This window comes from Mizuhopecten yessoensis, unplaced genomic scaffold (assembly GCF_002113885.1).
Source record: "Mizuhopecten yessoensis strain PY_sf001 unplaced genomic scaffold, ASM211388v2 scaffold8573, whole genome shotgun sequence".
NCBI classification, from domain to species: Eukaryota; Metazoa; Mollusca; class Bivalvia; order Pectinida; family Pectinidae; genus Mizuhopecten; species Mizuhopecten yessoensis.
Window position 1 is genome coordinate 1,226,096 of NW_018407615.1, and position 16,294 is coordinate 1,242,389.

At 35.0% G+C, this 16,294-nt stretch overlaps 1 protein-coding gene across 1 annotated transcript in view; it reads left to right on the forward strand.

Moving 5' to 3' along the window:
* The window catches only part of LOC110456216 (protein lifeguard 3-like), a 26,080-nt gene extending 15,180 nt beyond the window's left edge, over positions 1-10,900 (forward strand). Inside the window, exons 10-11 of the mRNA XM_021506811.1 lie at positions 3,589-3,636; positions 4,132-10,900. Coding sequence (XP_021362486.1) covers positions 3,589-3,636; positions 4,132-4,278 — 195 coding nt within the window. The 3' untranslated portion in view covers positions 4,279-10,900. The remainder of the gene's footprint in view (positions 1-3,588; positions 3,637-4,131) is intronic.
* The last annotated feature ends 5,394 nt before the right edge of the window (positions 10,901-16,294 follow it).

A 16,294-nucleotide genomic window follows, 5' to 3' on the forward strand; every position in this document is an offset into this window, starting at 1 on the left:
AAGTTTGCTATAGACACAATAGTACCTGTTTAGATATACTCGCCCTAAACAGGTACACACTGAAATCTCACGTGAGAGGTAGCTGACAGGGCTTGTGGTAGCTATGGTATATCCGCCCTTGACAAATTTGCTATAGAAACAATAGTTTCCGTTTAGATATACTCGCCCTAAACGGAAACACTTAAATCCCATGTGAAAGGTAGATTAACACATCACTGCATATATTAATCCAACTTTGGAGTGTAGTACCCCTTTTTAGATATACTCGCCCTAAAAGGGGGTACACACTGATGATCTGATAAAATAAGCACACTGTGAAAACGTTGATTCACAAAATATCTGGTACTGACTTGCATAATGATACTTGAGCCTTGCGTAGAATATGATGAGGGGTGCGAATGTACCGGCAGTAGCTATCCGATTGCCTGCGTCCCAACACCTTGATAAGGTGATCGGGGATATCAGACTGTGCGGCGGTAGTAGCGGCTCCTATACGAAAAGAATGGCCACTGTACAAAGTGTGATTGAGGCTCAATCGATCCAAGGTCTGTCTTAACTTGTCGATAAACACTTGGCGAGTCAAGGGAGCCGATTTGATGGAGAAAAGGGGGTCTGTAGGGGTACAACCTGTCATGTACCTGTCTGCCAACATTCTGATGATAGCAGCAACTGCACACACTTGCTGGTGGGTGCGGAAGAGGTGAATAGTGACCCCATGTCGAAAGGGGTCTGTCTTGGATGCCTTGAGGTGCAAGTCTAGGCTGTTACTATCGGGTGCTACCTTCACATCGCTTATACATAGATGGAAGGAAGGATTAAATGAGTTTGTAAGACAAGTAAATTCTCCACATCTTAAGAATGCAAAGAAAGCTACACAGCAAGCTGCCTCCAAAGTAATGTCTGTGGCAGGGTCGAAAACACCTTGGCGAAAGGCTGAACATACTTTTGTCAATATGTTGTATGTTATGGGTAGCCTCGGTTTGGCAGGAGTTCCCTGCAACTTCTTCAAACCCCGTAATATTGTTTGAAGTCGATAAAGTGGTAGTCCATGAGAATTCACAAGTGGGTTTTCTAGTCCCAGTGCTGTACAATGGTACTTAATACCGTACAGATATAGTTTAATTGTTGAGTATTTCAACTTGAGGTTATAGTAACAATGTGTGACAAAGAATATCAGTATTTCCTCTGTCACGTCGCTAAACACACTTGCTGGGTTATTGTTTATACCATACAAAAGGATGAAGTTCTTGAAGCAGGATGCTCCTGATGAGTAGGTAACTCTGGTTGACTGAGCCACTGCAGCATTCCACAGGTCACGCACTGATGGTCCTAATACAGAGGCACATTGCTGTAGTCCGAAATAGGCTCTGGATGTACCTCTGCAAATGGAGCAAGCTGGTGGAATCGGTCCATCTGGAAACGAGATAGAGCATCAGCTACAATATTCTGTTTACCTGGGATATGCACAGCAGTAAGGGCAAAATTGTTAGTAAAAGTACACCATGTTAGACGTCGCATAATGGGCATAATGTAAGCACATTTTTGAACGCCCTTTCTTGATAATATTGACCGTTGCCTGGTTGTCACAATGTAATTTGATTCTGAGGCCTGTCCACTCATGTCCCCATATCATAGATGCTAGTACAATTGGGTACAATTCCATGAAGGCTATTGACATTTCCGAATTGTCCAGAGATAATTTGTGTGGCCAGCGGCCCTGGAACCACCGCCTGTGGTAATAGGCACCGAAGCCTGTTCCTCCTGCCGCAGCTGTGTAGAGGTCTATATCATGTGCCAACTCCTGAAGGAAGACTGAACGTCCATTCCATTGCTCCATGAAGGAATACCACATGAACAAGTCCTGCCTGCATGCTTGAGTGAAGTGTACATGATGATGTAACTTCTTGATAGAGGCGGCTAGGGTCAAAAGATATGAAATAAAAGAACGTCCTGGTGTGATAACCTTACTGGCAAAGTTTAAGTGGCCTAGGAGGCTCAAGAGTTCACGCTTGGTAACTGATTTTTGTTCACAGAATGATTTAATCGTTTCAATGATCCGCTGTTGTTTATTTAATGGCAGACGCGCTTCCATTTTATCAGTATCCAGGATGATTCCTAGAAATTCTAAGCTTTCACACGGTCCAATAGTTTTGTGTGGTGAAATTGTTATATTGAGTTTCAGAAAAACCATAGACAGAATAGCCATTGTCCGTTCAGCTACTTGGTGTGGTGCTTCGATTGTCAGAAAGTCATCCAGGTAATGAACTACAGTTGTGGGAACGCACAACGTTACACGATGTACGGTGTGCGCACGATGTGTACACGGTGTGTGAACGATGTGTGCACGATATGCGAACGATAAAAATCTGGGCGATCAAATCTTGCGTACATTTGTGTGCACGATGGACCGTGAACGTTGTGCGATAACAATCGTGGTTGGTGTAAATTGAGGAATGCCTCAACAATATATATGGTTTCGTGTTTAAACATATAAACCTGATTTTTACGTATGTTTCTATATTCTACCTACACCTATAAACTTATCTTTATATCTATACTTTCTTAAATTTAGAAATTGTGTTGTTTTTTTTATTTTTAACCGACCTTAATCGACACCTGTGAAATCAAAACACAGTCCTGCATACAGGTAAACAGAGCCACTAGCCGTCTACATGTACGTATACCTGGACGTTAGTTTTCCCCCGCCCGGGGCGCTTACGTATTTCTTCGGGTTGGGCCAGGGGTGTGAAAACACAGGTGAAGGGGAGCTATAGGCAAACCGAATGCAAATAACAAATACTAAGCGTCCAGCTGTGTTTTCATTACGGTCATACGGTATCGCATATCAGCTCTATGTGTCAGGTACAGGCCAGGTCAAACCCCGGTAACTCATCAAATTGTTAATTACATATTCTGTTACCTTGGCGCGAAACCCATTCTTGACAGTCTAACGGTCACTGTAATGCTGTGTTACACGCATTGTACAACTGTACATAATCTTCATTACTGTGATGANACTTAATATGGGATTGGAAATACTGTACAATCCTCGAAGCACATAAGGATTGGTAAGACAAACAGTTAAATTTTTGGACTAGATTAAGATAAGAGTCAATCAGACCTATTGGAAACTATCTGGATAGGATAGAGTCAATCAGACCAAACGTACAATCCCTTGACAAGATAGGGTCAATCAGACCTACTGAACACTCCCTGGACAAGATAGGGTCAATCAGCCCTATTGTACACTCCCTGGACAAGATAGAGTCAATCAGACCTACATAACACTCCCTGGACAAGATAGAGTCAATCAGCCCTATTGTACACTCCCTGAACAAGATAGAGTCAAACATTTCTACTTTATACACTACCTGTGTAGGCACAAGATAGGGTCAGTGAGACCTGTGGCAAGGATACCTGAGATGTTACTGTATACCCTAATCTTTTATTACTGCACACTTTCTAGGCAGTACTTTAGACTTTACATACCATAGACCTTTGATACTGTAGTGTCAGTCATATACTCATACACCTATTGTAAAGCTAGGGTAACATAAACATTTCAATCAAATCTTTTATTGTTTTCAGATCCTCCATTGTGTCTATGCAGGTGTGGCTGCTCTTGTTTTCACCTTGGTAAGCTGGGGAAACAATGTAAATTAGATGTATGCATAGATACGAAACCAACAAGTATTACTTCTTTTTGTGAATATTGAACCATGTGTTTACATGATGCTGTTGTCACATTATAAGGCATATTATACAGTGCCCTCCTGATCCTCCAATGAAGTTGGGGGGTGTAATGGAAGACAGAATTAGCTTGTCAGTCTTTCTGCCTATTGATGCAATCTTTACATTTGTCATGCATTATTATAACATTGTAAGAAAAAAACCTAGTTATTGTCATTATGAGACTTTTAACTAGGTAACATTACTATGTTTTCGATAATTATACGTCCAATACATAGTATCAAACTACAAAATATGTAAATTTGTTTTGTCGCTATGAAATCTATAACTGTATATTTTGAATATACAGCAAATTATAATGAGCTCCATTTGGTGACAGTCAGACTACATACCTTTGTGTGTTGATCACACTGGTCATTGTAAACCTCTTTCATGTTTCAGTTTCTGGTTTATGACACACAAATGATTGTCGGAGGCCGCAAGCATGAACTGAGTCCGGAGGAGTACATCTACGGTGCCCTACAGCTCTACATCGACGTTGTTTACATTTTCCTTATCATACTTTCTTTATTTGGAAAATCTAACTAGACTTGTGATGTGTCTTTGTATAACAGTGTACTATCAGACAATCCCCCACCTGTATAAGCTACAGATTTCTAAAGTCAATGGAACGTCATTCTATTATTATGTACAATGTGGTCTAGATTGATGAAAAATGTAGACGTTGTACATGTATGTTAATGAAATATAGGGGATTCCAGGTTTTCTTTACTTTAAGTTTTGAAAAGTCATTAATTCATTAAAATAATGATGGTGACAACAATTCAATTTCTATGTAAAAAGTTGAGATTATAAATAAAATTTAAATTTAGCAGCATCAAGATCACTTTATAATATAAAATTGGTTTTCAGGATCCCCACCACTTTCCTATTGTATACTGTAAACACTTCTTGAAAAGTTCATTTCCTGTTCAAATTATTTTTTCCTTTTTGTTCCTCTTTTGGGGGGTGAATATATATTTCTTTGGTACATACTCCTTGCTGTAGAAAATGGGAAAGCAGGTTCAAGTAAAAAAAAAAAAAAACTAAATGGAAGTCTTGGTGGGTATACACTACAGATTGCTAAGGCGTTCTACCTTAAAATGTGTCCACTTTACACCACTTTCCAGAAGCCAAAGCTTGGTGAACACATACTTTATACCCGTATATTTTTACTGCAGTTTATTTTTTTTGCATTTTTCACTCTCCCGAATGAGGGCAAGTGACAGTGAATTTTAGCAAATAACATACAATATATAGTATAATTACACGTGGAATGCTAAAATTACACTGAGTCAACATTGGCAAAGAGTGAATATTTGACAGGGCGGAAGATTCCCAGTATACGGTATGTTTTTAGTTTGCCGATCTAACCCCAATCTTTTCACACATATATAGTTTGTTATAATAATCCTGTGTTTCATTGCCAATAATACACTTACCTTATGTGTAGTTTTATTAACATCAAAAATATACCACACTTCTGAAGAGAGATATTGCCATTACTGATATCACAACTGTAGTTTTGTTGATATCAATAATGTCATGATTATTTTAATGTAAATGTTTTGGCACCAAATATGTCAAATCTGGTTTTTAATAACACCAAAAGTGACACATATTTTCAGCAAGATAGTGTCATTAGTGATGTTGCAGCTGTGACAACTTGTGACAAGTGGGATTTCATTCACATCGGTGAATATTGTCAAGTTTGGTTTCATTAACAGAAATGGTGCCACATGATAACGAGTAAAGTGTAATTTGATTGCATTACCAACGTCATCACAAGTCTAATATTAATTTACATTTAAAATTTAGCTCTGTGTGTTATTTCATCAACACCAATGTGTATTGAGTAAAAGATTATTTCATTAACACCAGTGATGGCCACATTATGATGTGTTGTCTCATCAACACCCCTGGTGTGGATTATGTTAAGTGTGATTTCATCGACACAAACAATGTCCATTGTACGATACTGGATTAATTAACACCAGTGATGGCCACACTATGATGTGTTGTCTCATCAACACCACTGGTGTGGATTATGTTAAGTGTGGTTTTAATGACACAAACAATGTCCATTGTACGATATTAGATTAATTAACACCAGTGATTTTGTTATTGCACTGATACATTAATGTCCACAGTGTTATATCTACTTCCATTGACACCAGAGATTTGATAGATATCTGTTCATGTGAACAAGAATGATATCTCAACATGTTGAAATATGCTAAAAGGTTCATTAACAAATCTTAACTGTCATGTTTTGTATATCGATTGCATGGTCATGCTGCCAGGGTGCAGATAACAGAACATGATTGCAGATAAAAACAGTTAAATTTATTATAAATGTTTACCTCTTTATTGAAATATAGCTGTTTAGATATATATATTTCCCTCATAAATGCTGTTAGTTTCATCATTCATAAGGCCTGATTTACTGTTTGGTCGTAATGTCTTTATTTATAAGAGCAGGGGTGAAACAAATTATTGATGACCGTGTATTGTATGTTTTTGTTTTAAGTTGTGTAACCTACTTTGTAGGACTAAATGTAAATGATCACTGTTCACTCATTGGTTACCTAGTCTACTTGTTTCTAATCGATGAAGGAGCATTTTGTACCTATTGTAATTGTAATGGTACTTATATTTTCATTTCATTTTTTGTCTTTATTTTTATAAAATTGTCTCATTCTGATATTTGTGGTATATTTTGTCATTTGTCATTTATAATCAAATGGCTTTAATGAAGTTACAGTTCTGTCATTTTTCTGTAATTTTAATGGACCATAAGAGTTAAAAATAGATATTAAAGAATATTGTTATATTATTCTTGGTCACAAATAAAACAAAATTGGTTTAATTATTTTATATAGCTTATTTGTTTATTCCTGTAATGCATGTTACTCACTGCATCTTGTGACATTTTTCGTACTATATATCGAGGGTTGATTGGAGTAAGGACATGTTTCCATTTTTTGTAACATTACGCTCTAACACTCATCTCTTCTATTGATATGTAGATATCATTGTTAGCTTTTTATAATAACATCTGTGATAAACTGTTTTCATTTACATCATTGTTAAACACATATTATTATTATATTAGAGTTGCTTTAAATATAAATCTACAATTAGGCATTATTGCTTGATTACTAGTATAAGAGTATATCTTTTCATTTATGATGGAAAATCCTCTATTAACTACAAACTATTACAGGTAGTTGTGTTGACTTTGGTTTGTATCATACCAAGTGAAAACATGATTAATATAGTTAAAATAAATATAAATCTTAATGTTTTTCAACAAAGACGGTATCATACACAATATGCAATGTACAGAGCATTGCTATTTCATATTAGACATACATGTATTAAAATCTCAAAAAATATTTGATATACAAAGAAGAACTTCTAGAAAGAAAGTAATTGATTTCCTATAGTGAAATATAGATCTTCTTGAAAGAAAGTAATTGATTTCCTATAGTGAAATATAGATCTTCTTGAAAGAAAGTAATTGATTTCCTATAGTGAAATATAGATCTTCTTGAAAGAAAGTAATTGATTTCCTATAGTGAAATATAGATCTTGAATATTCTTGGACTTACAAATAGATACTGAACGATATCTGGTACCACCAGATGCATACATTTGTGTATTTTGTTTAAAGTGTTTGGAAATAGCAGACCTTAACATTGTTGTTTTACGTGGTATGTATATAAGTCACATATGTACAATACATGTTATGTACATGTGTATAATTATTTAAGGTGTTTGATGATTAAACCCATTCAAATTTCTTTAAGATCATTTTAACTATTTCGTTTTTTAATGAATAGCAAATTGATGTTAACGAAGAACAACACCATGGAGAGTGTTACCTTTTCCTAGGTAATTTGTAAATGTGTTCTGATGTTTGTCAATGGATAGACTTTGTAGGTAGACATTCAAACTGATCTTGTTGGTACTATATTGGTTTCATAAAAGTGAATAGTTTTAATATAACAAGAATTCTTTTTAGAACTTGCAATTGTTTTTCTAAGTGTAAAGGAAAGTCTACCGGGGTATAGTGCACCTGCTTCTAAATGTTTAAATTCTGAATATATAACATTAACAATGACCCTCCTTTTTCTTACTCCGAAAAAGCACTAGTTTATTATGTACAACATTTTCTCTACTGTTAGATTTAATATAAAACTTAGAAATTGTAATTCATATGAAACAGCATATCGTGGTCTAGCTTCTGTACAAAAAAATATATACATTTTGTATTCAAGTTTGTTGCATCCAACATTTAGTCTACTGTAGAGAAAATATATACATTTGGTACTAGTCCTCTTGTTTGTGTTATCCAACATTTGATCATCTGTACATAAAGACGTAATATGCTAAAGCATTAGTTTGGAGACATTTTTCATAAAGAATGTGTGTAAAACTTAAGTCAGAAAAACAAACAGTGTATTGTATAAATCTATACAATCCTCTTGCCTTCACTAATTGCCTTAAACGGCGTTTGTGTATAGAATTGTTTATTATGAAAGATATATTTTTAACATGCTTTGTTTTGAAAAGTTCAGCTGTCGTTTTAAGTTTAGCTCAGTTGGCGAACATTTCTTACCTAAAAGTCTTTTAAAGTTGATGGTGATCATCTCTCATTTTCGCTTGCTCATTAAATTTGGCTCATTGAATCCAAAAAAAGGACATATTTCAAGTTTTTTCCGAGGTACTTCTAAAACGACGACTGTTTAATATTAGACAAAGTACTTAGCTAATTTAGGTTGCAAACGTTGATCAATTTAGGTTGCAAACGTTGATCAATATTAGAGAAAAATAACCTACAAGACAGGTTTCTAATTTCATGTTTTAAAAGTTCTAAAATTGCTTACCTCATGCAGATATGGCCTGGAGATAGTTCAGTTAATTTTTACAACCGAATCGCTATAAATCACTATATGTTTTGATTATAACAGCGATTTACAGTTGTATCCTGTTAGTACAGTGTATATAAATGTTGATCAAAATCGCCCCTCACCTCATGAATCTGTTTACTTTCAAATTGTTATAGAAGAACTGTTTTGATGAGGGTTTAAATTCATGTACAGTATTGTTTATTACTATTATGTCTTATTATGACATTTGTTGTTTATGATTTTATATATTTAACCATATTTACACTCTATAAAGAACTGCACACAAACAATGTATGTTGTACATGGAAATGAATACATTTTAAATAGAATAAGTAAAATAAACTTATTTTTTAAATTGTCCGACCAATACTCAAATGTATAATTTGTCTTTGTATCTTGATAAGGCATTATCAAATTGAATCTGATGACGAAAAGGCAAAATGTTAAAGACTGGCACTTTTTAGCATTCATGTGGCACAACGTTAAACTGTGATTTCATAATCGGGAACAATTTAATTTGGTAGCTTACCTTTTTTTGATTGAAATTGTCATCAATATGAAAAGTTTTTTCTGACGTTTTACTCGATATGGAGTTGTATACGCCCATCAAATGTTTTGACAAGACGCATTACGATATGAGGAGCGTCCGTCTATCAATGATTTAGTTTCCGCCAGGTTTCCGCTTCAATCTCGTGAAACTGTAATGAAACTTTGTATGAATGTACTTACATTATACGAAGATCAAGGATACGTTCGAACAAGAGCCAAGTTCGTGCATTAATAATCGACATACTGTGCTCTGATTGCTTAATTTCCAAACTTTAGTTTCTGCAAGATAACTTGCTCAAGTATCACTTATTTTTGATTTTGATTGAAATTTGGTTTAAACAAAGGTTGAGGCTAAGTTCGAAGTTGAGCAAACTTTGAGCGTAATTAATTAGCATATTGTTTTCTGATAAGCGGACAATTTCTGCCCAATAATTTTGTCAGATATGAACGGATTCTGATGAAACTTGGTCAAGATTTATATTATTCAATGACAAAGGCTAAGTTTTAAAATAACCAAAACCTGCATTATTCATTGTCATGCTGCTATCTGATTTGTTGACGATTTCCGCACAACAACTTAGTTAAATTCGACAGGATTCTGATGAGACTTGGTCAATATTTACCACTGTTTAAAAGCAATATCTGCAAGTAATTAATGAACAACAAAAAAAAACTAAGGCTTCTTCTCCTTACATTTCCATACTTTCATACAGTTACATGTAGAAACAATAATACACCAGGGGAATTTAAGTATATCAGATTGGTATGGGACGGGCGTATATATTGTTGCGCCCTGCGGTTCTCTTGTTCAACAGTGTTTGCTATATGTCACACATATTTTCAAATACGACAATTGGTGGAATGTCCGTTTAATCAAAGTAATACCGTTTGTAAAGTGAAATTTCTGATAATAACGGATTAACATCGTGCCAACGGTTATACAGGTATTGATAACAAGTATGTGTGGAAAATATGTTATTAATATTTCCGGTGTCTGATTAATGGGCAAAATGATGATAAAGATGATGGGGAAGGTCACCTTACTGTTGTACGGCATCCGAATAGTATTCGTACCTGTACCATTATGTCTTGTGTTGTGGATTTTTTCCCGCTACAGTATGTGGCCAGTTTCACTTACAACAGCCTCTGCTCTTTTACTCTTGCGAGGCGGAGATGCTTTGACGGCAAGTTTATGTGGCACTTTGGTGATGGTAATAAAATACATTTACAGATGTAATCAATTCGGTGTGATCGAGTGTTGATATGCTTTACTATATGACCAAAGAGACTGGTTTTGTACACGTTCACGTGTATATTATGGTTAGTGATGTACATAATTAATCGACGTGGTCTTTGACATTACTTTTTCGAAGTTTTAACTTCCAAATATCGATGATCTTAAGTAACGTGCTTCCAAAAAAACTTAAGGAATCCCCCCTCGTGATAGCCAGATATCAAATTTGATGTCACCCTATTACCTATGTGCAATTACCGTGTAATCTTACGGTCTTCCTTTGAAGGTTTGCTAAGAAGGGATATACCAAAGCACGTCCTACAATTTGATCTCGATTCTGTGACTAGACATTTCATCTTATATTCTAAACATTGTTGTATTTTTCCATTTATTGTCATTTCAGAAGATATATATTTGTACACGAGCCTTCACAAGAGAATGGTTTTAATAAAATCTTAATATTGTGAAATTTCGTCATTCGTTTTATTTTCATTACTCGTTGTTTGGATATTTAATTAATGCTGTCCTATAAATTGACCTGACTGTTCGATGTTTCGTTAGTATCGCTACTCTAGTTAGAATTGATGCGTCGTCATTTGTTATCCGTTTACGAACATTAGCGCTTGTCAGTTTTTGCTTTTGACCTTCTATACATATAATTAGTCATTGCTTTACAGACTTAATCCTTATCCGATAAAACTTGAAATATATTTTCAAGTGCATCACCACTTTTCGAGATCACTGTTACTGTGGTGTTATATTTGACCTTTGACATTGGGGTAGAGGTATTATAAAGCTATGCAGCAAGTAATTCATCAGCGCCAATCGTTTTCGGTTTTCGTGTTATATGAACTATATTGTGAAACTCTTCCCCTGAATGGTGTTCGTAAGATGAAATATTTATCATTTAATAAATTGGAAGGGTTTTAAACCCATTCGTTCTGTTTCAGCAGTAGTGTAGACCAATTTGATTTCCACCTTTTTGGTCCCCTACCATATATCGCCCATAAGTCTTGGAAGGACGAACAGCTGTATGGTGCAGTGACGTGCATTTTTGGCCTACTGTATATATATAACCACATAGTATAGGTTCTCACCTGTGTGTTACGTTTTTGGCCTGCTGTATATATATAACCACATAGTATAGGTTCTCTCCTGTGTGTTACGTTTTTGGCCTACTGTATATATAAACCACATAGTACAGGTTCTCACCTGTGTGTTACGTTTTTGGCCTACTGTCTATATATAACCACATAGTATAGGTTCTCACCTATGTGTTACGTTTTTGGCCTACTGTATATATATGTAACCACATATTATAGGTCCTCACCTGTGTGTTACGTTTTTGGACTACTGTATATATATAACCACATATTATAGGTTCTCACCTGTGTGTTACGTTTTTGACCTACTGTATATATATAACCACATAGTACAGGTTCTCACCTGTGTGTTACGTTTTTGGACTACTGTATATATATATATAACCACATAGTATAGGTTCTCTCCTGTGTGTTACGTTTGTGGCCTACTGTATATATATATATAACCACATAGTATAGGTTCTCGCCTGTGTGTTACGTTTTTGGCCTACTGTATACATATAACCACATAGTACAGGTTCTCACCTGTGTGTTACGTTTTTGGCCTACTGTATATATATTACCACATATTATAGGTTCTCACCTGTGTGTTACGTTTTTGGCCTGCTGTATATATATAACCACATAGTATAGGTTCTCTCCTGTGTGTTACGTTTTTGGCCTACTGTATACATATAACCACATAGTATAGGTTCTCACCTGTGTGTTACGTTTTTGGCCTACTGTCTATATATAACCACATAGTATAGGTTCTCACCTATGTGTTACGTTTTTGGCCTACTGTATATATATTACCACATATTATAGGTTCTCACCTGTGTGTTACGTTTTTGACCTACTGTATATATATAACCACATAGTACAGGTTCTCACCTGTGTGTTACGTTTTTGGCCTGCTGTATATATATAACCACATAGTATAGGTTCTCTCCTGTGTGTTACGTTTTTGGCCTACTGTATATATATTACCACATATTATAGGTTCTCACCTGTGTGTTACGTTTTTGACCTACTGTATATATATAACCACATAGTACAGGCTCTCACCTGTGTGTTACGTTTTTGGCCTACTGTATACATATAACCACATAGTACAGGTTCTCACCTGTGTGTTACGTTTTTGGCCTACTGTCTATATATAACCACATAGTATAGGTTCTCACCTGTGTGTTACATTTTTGGCCTACTGTATATATATAACCACATAGTACCGGTTCTCACCTGTGTGTTACGTTTTTGGACTACTGTATATATATATATAACCACATAGTATAGGTTCTCACCTATGTGTTACGTTTTTGGCCTACTGTATATATAAACCACATAGTACAGGTTCTCACCTGTGTGTTACGTTTTTGGACTACTGTATATATATAACCACATATTATAGGTTCTCTCCTGTGTGTTACGTTTTTGGCCTACTGTATATATATATAACCACATAGTATAGGTTTTCACCTATGTGTTACTTTCATTATTAAAACAATATTGATAGAAATCTGAAAAATCTATTTGTGTGGTTATTGTATGGATTTGTTTAAAATAACACCCAAATCAATATTTTCATCTAAAACATTTTGAGTAAATAAATCCTCTTGGTATGAATTGAGCGGATCATAAAGTGAAATTCTTATTGCAAATAACGACAAAAAAAAGTTCAAACGTCTATCGACAAACGAAAGGTATCATTCGCATCGTACCATTTCGTCATGAACTTAGTACAGCTGGTTGAATTGTCGTAATCCGCCCATTGATATCACTCATATCTGAGTAGCACAAGCACAACACAATCCGACTGGTGTTGTATTGTTGATTGCAATACGGAACAGGTCAAAGAAAAGGTTGTTACTGTAAACTATTTTAAGATAGGCAATTAGTTTTAAGGATAACTACTAACATTTAAGTTGATGACGGTAGAACACTTGTCGCAGCTGTTATTGATATACACTGTACGGTATATTGTTTTCATGAAAGTGAGATGAATGAAATTTTCTTATTCGTTTGATACATAACGAAGCTTCAATTATTATAAAACTTGTTCGTTAATACAGCTTATGAATGATTAAACAATTTGTAAATTTCCTCTAAATAAAGTTATATTTATTGTATATTAAAACACAAATGCACAAAAAGATATAGTAATTGTTTTAACATTACATTACATGTTAAAGGCATGGTCAAACAAAACACTACACCATGCTACATTGTACATATGTAAAATCTAAAAGTGAAGAATGTATATGGATTTTGAATTTTAGGTAATTCTAATTAATCTCTATGTTGTGATCATATAATGATTCCTTAATTTCTAAAATGGTTTCCTGCACCACTCAGGAAAGTATATATGTAGGTCATTAAAAATAGAGGCCATTTTGACGATTGCAGTCATTGTATTGCAGATGAAATTATCTCAATTAGAAAAGCTATGTCCTGTCTATTTGTGGAAACTGTTTATAATATTTGAAATAACTTTACACAACGCAGACTGATTTATGTTTTTCTCTGTGGAGAATTGACCCTTAGATAAATTGTTTTAAAGCCAAAGTATTATAAAACTGCTATTGATAAGCTTTTGTCCTGAAGTGAATGAAATTTCCTTATCGTTTTCACTTAAAGCAGCTGACTCTGCCATTAAAGGAGTGTCGATTTCGGTACTTCATGAATTAAGTTTCCTATAGTTACGCAGACGTGCACGTTTTAACATTATCTAGATATAGCTATGTCTTTAACCATAAGTTAAGCCGTTACATGTGGAATACTGTAAATCAATCAGTGAAATTCAAATTTGCGAATTAAAAAAAAAGTCAATATTCTATTCTCAGTCATGAAATCAACAATGCTACATGTACCTCGTCAATCAACTCGTTTCAATATTACTCATTACTTTGTCAACAGACGTACCAATATTCTGTATTTAAAAAAAAATACAAACCATCATGTCAACAGACATACCAATATTCTGTATAACTTTGTCAACAGACATACCAATATCCTGTATAACTCTGACCACAGACATACCAATATCCTGGATAACTCTGTCAACAGACGTACCAATATCATGTATAACTCTGACCACAGACATACCAATACCCTGGATAACTCTGTCAACAAACATACCAATATCCTGTATAATTCTGTCAACAGACATACAAATATACTGTATAACTCTGTCAACAAACATACCAATATCCTGTATAACTCTGTCAACAGACATACCAATATCATGTATAACTCTGTCAACAGACATACCAATATCATGTATAATCTGTCAACAGACATACAAATATTCTGTATAACTCTGTCAACAGACTTACCAATGTCCTGTATACTCAATCAACAGACGTACCAATATCCATTATAACTCTGTCAACAGACATACCAATATCCTGTATAACTCTGTCAACAGACATAATATACCAATATCCTGTATAACTCTGTCAACAGACATACCAGTATCCTGTATAACTCTGTCAACAGACATACTAATATCCTGTATACTCTGTCAACAGACATACCAATATCCTGTATACCTCTATCAACAGACGTACCAATATACTGTGTAACTCTGTCAACAATCATACCAATACCCTTTATATCTCTGTTAACAGACATACCAATATCCTGTATAACTTTGTCAACAGAAATACCAATATCCTGTATAACTCTATCAACAGACGAACCAATTTCCTGTATAACTCTGACCACAGACTTACCAATATCCTGTATAACTCTGTCAACAGAAATACCAATATCCTGTATAATTCTGTCAACAGACATACCAATGTCCTGTATAATCTGTCAACAGACATTCCAATATCCTGTATAACTCTGTCAATATACGTACCAATGTCCTATATATTGTCAACAGACGTATCAATATGCTGTGTGACTCTGTCAACAATCATACCAATATCCTGTTTAACTCTGTCAACAGAAATACCAATGGCCTACTGTATATATATAACCACATAGTATAGGTTCTCACTTGTGTGTTACGTTTTTGGCCTACTGTATATATATTACCACATATTATAGGTTCTCACCTGTGTGTTACGTTTTTGGCCTACTGTATATATATAACCACATATAGGTTCTCACCTGTGTGTTACGTTTTTGACCTACTGTATATATATAACCACATAGTACAGGTTCTCACCTGTGTGTTACGTTTTTGGCCTACTGTATATATATAACTACATGGTATAGGTTCTCACCTGTGTGTTACGTTTTTGGCCTACTGTATATCTCTAACCACATATTATATGTTCTCACCTGTGTGTTACGTGTTTGGCCTACTGTATATCTCTAACCACATATTATAGGTTCTCCCCTGTGTGTTACGTTTTTGGGCTACTGTATATATATGACCACATAGTACAGGATCTCACCTGTGTGTTCCGTTTTTGGCCTACTGTCTATATATAACCACATCGTACAGGTTCTCACCTGTGTGTTACGTTTTTGGCCTACTGTATATATAACCACATAGAATATGTTCTCACCTTTGTGTTACGTTTTTGGCCTACTGTATATATATAACCACATATTATAGGTTCTCACCTGTGTGTTACGTTTTTGGCCTACTGTATATATATAACCACATAGTATAGGTTCTCACCTGTGTGTTACGTTTTTGGCCTACTGTATATATATAACCACATAGTATAGGTTCTCACCTGTGTGTTACATTTTTGGCCTACTGTATATATATAACCACGTAGTATAGGTTCTCACCTGTGTGTTACGTTTTTGGCCTACTGTAT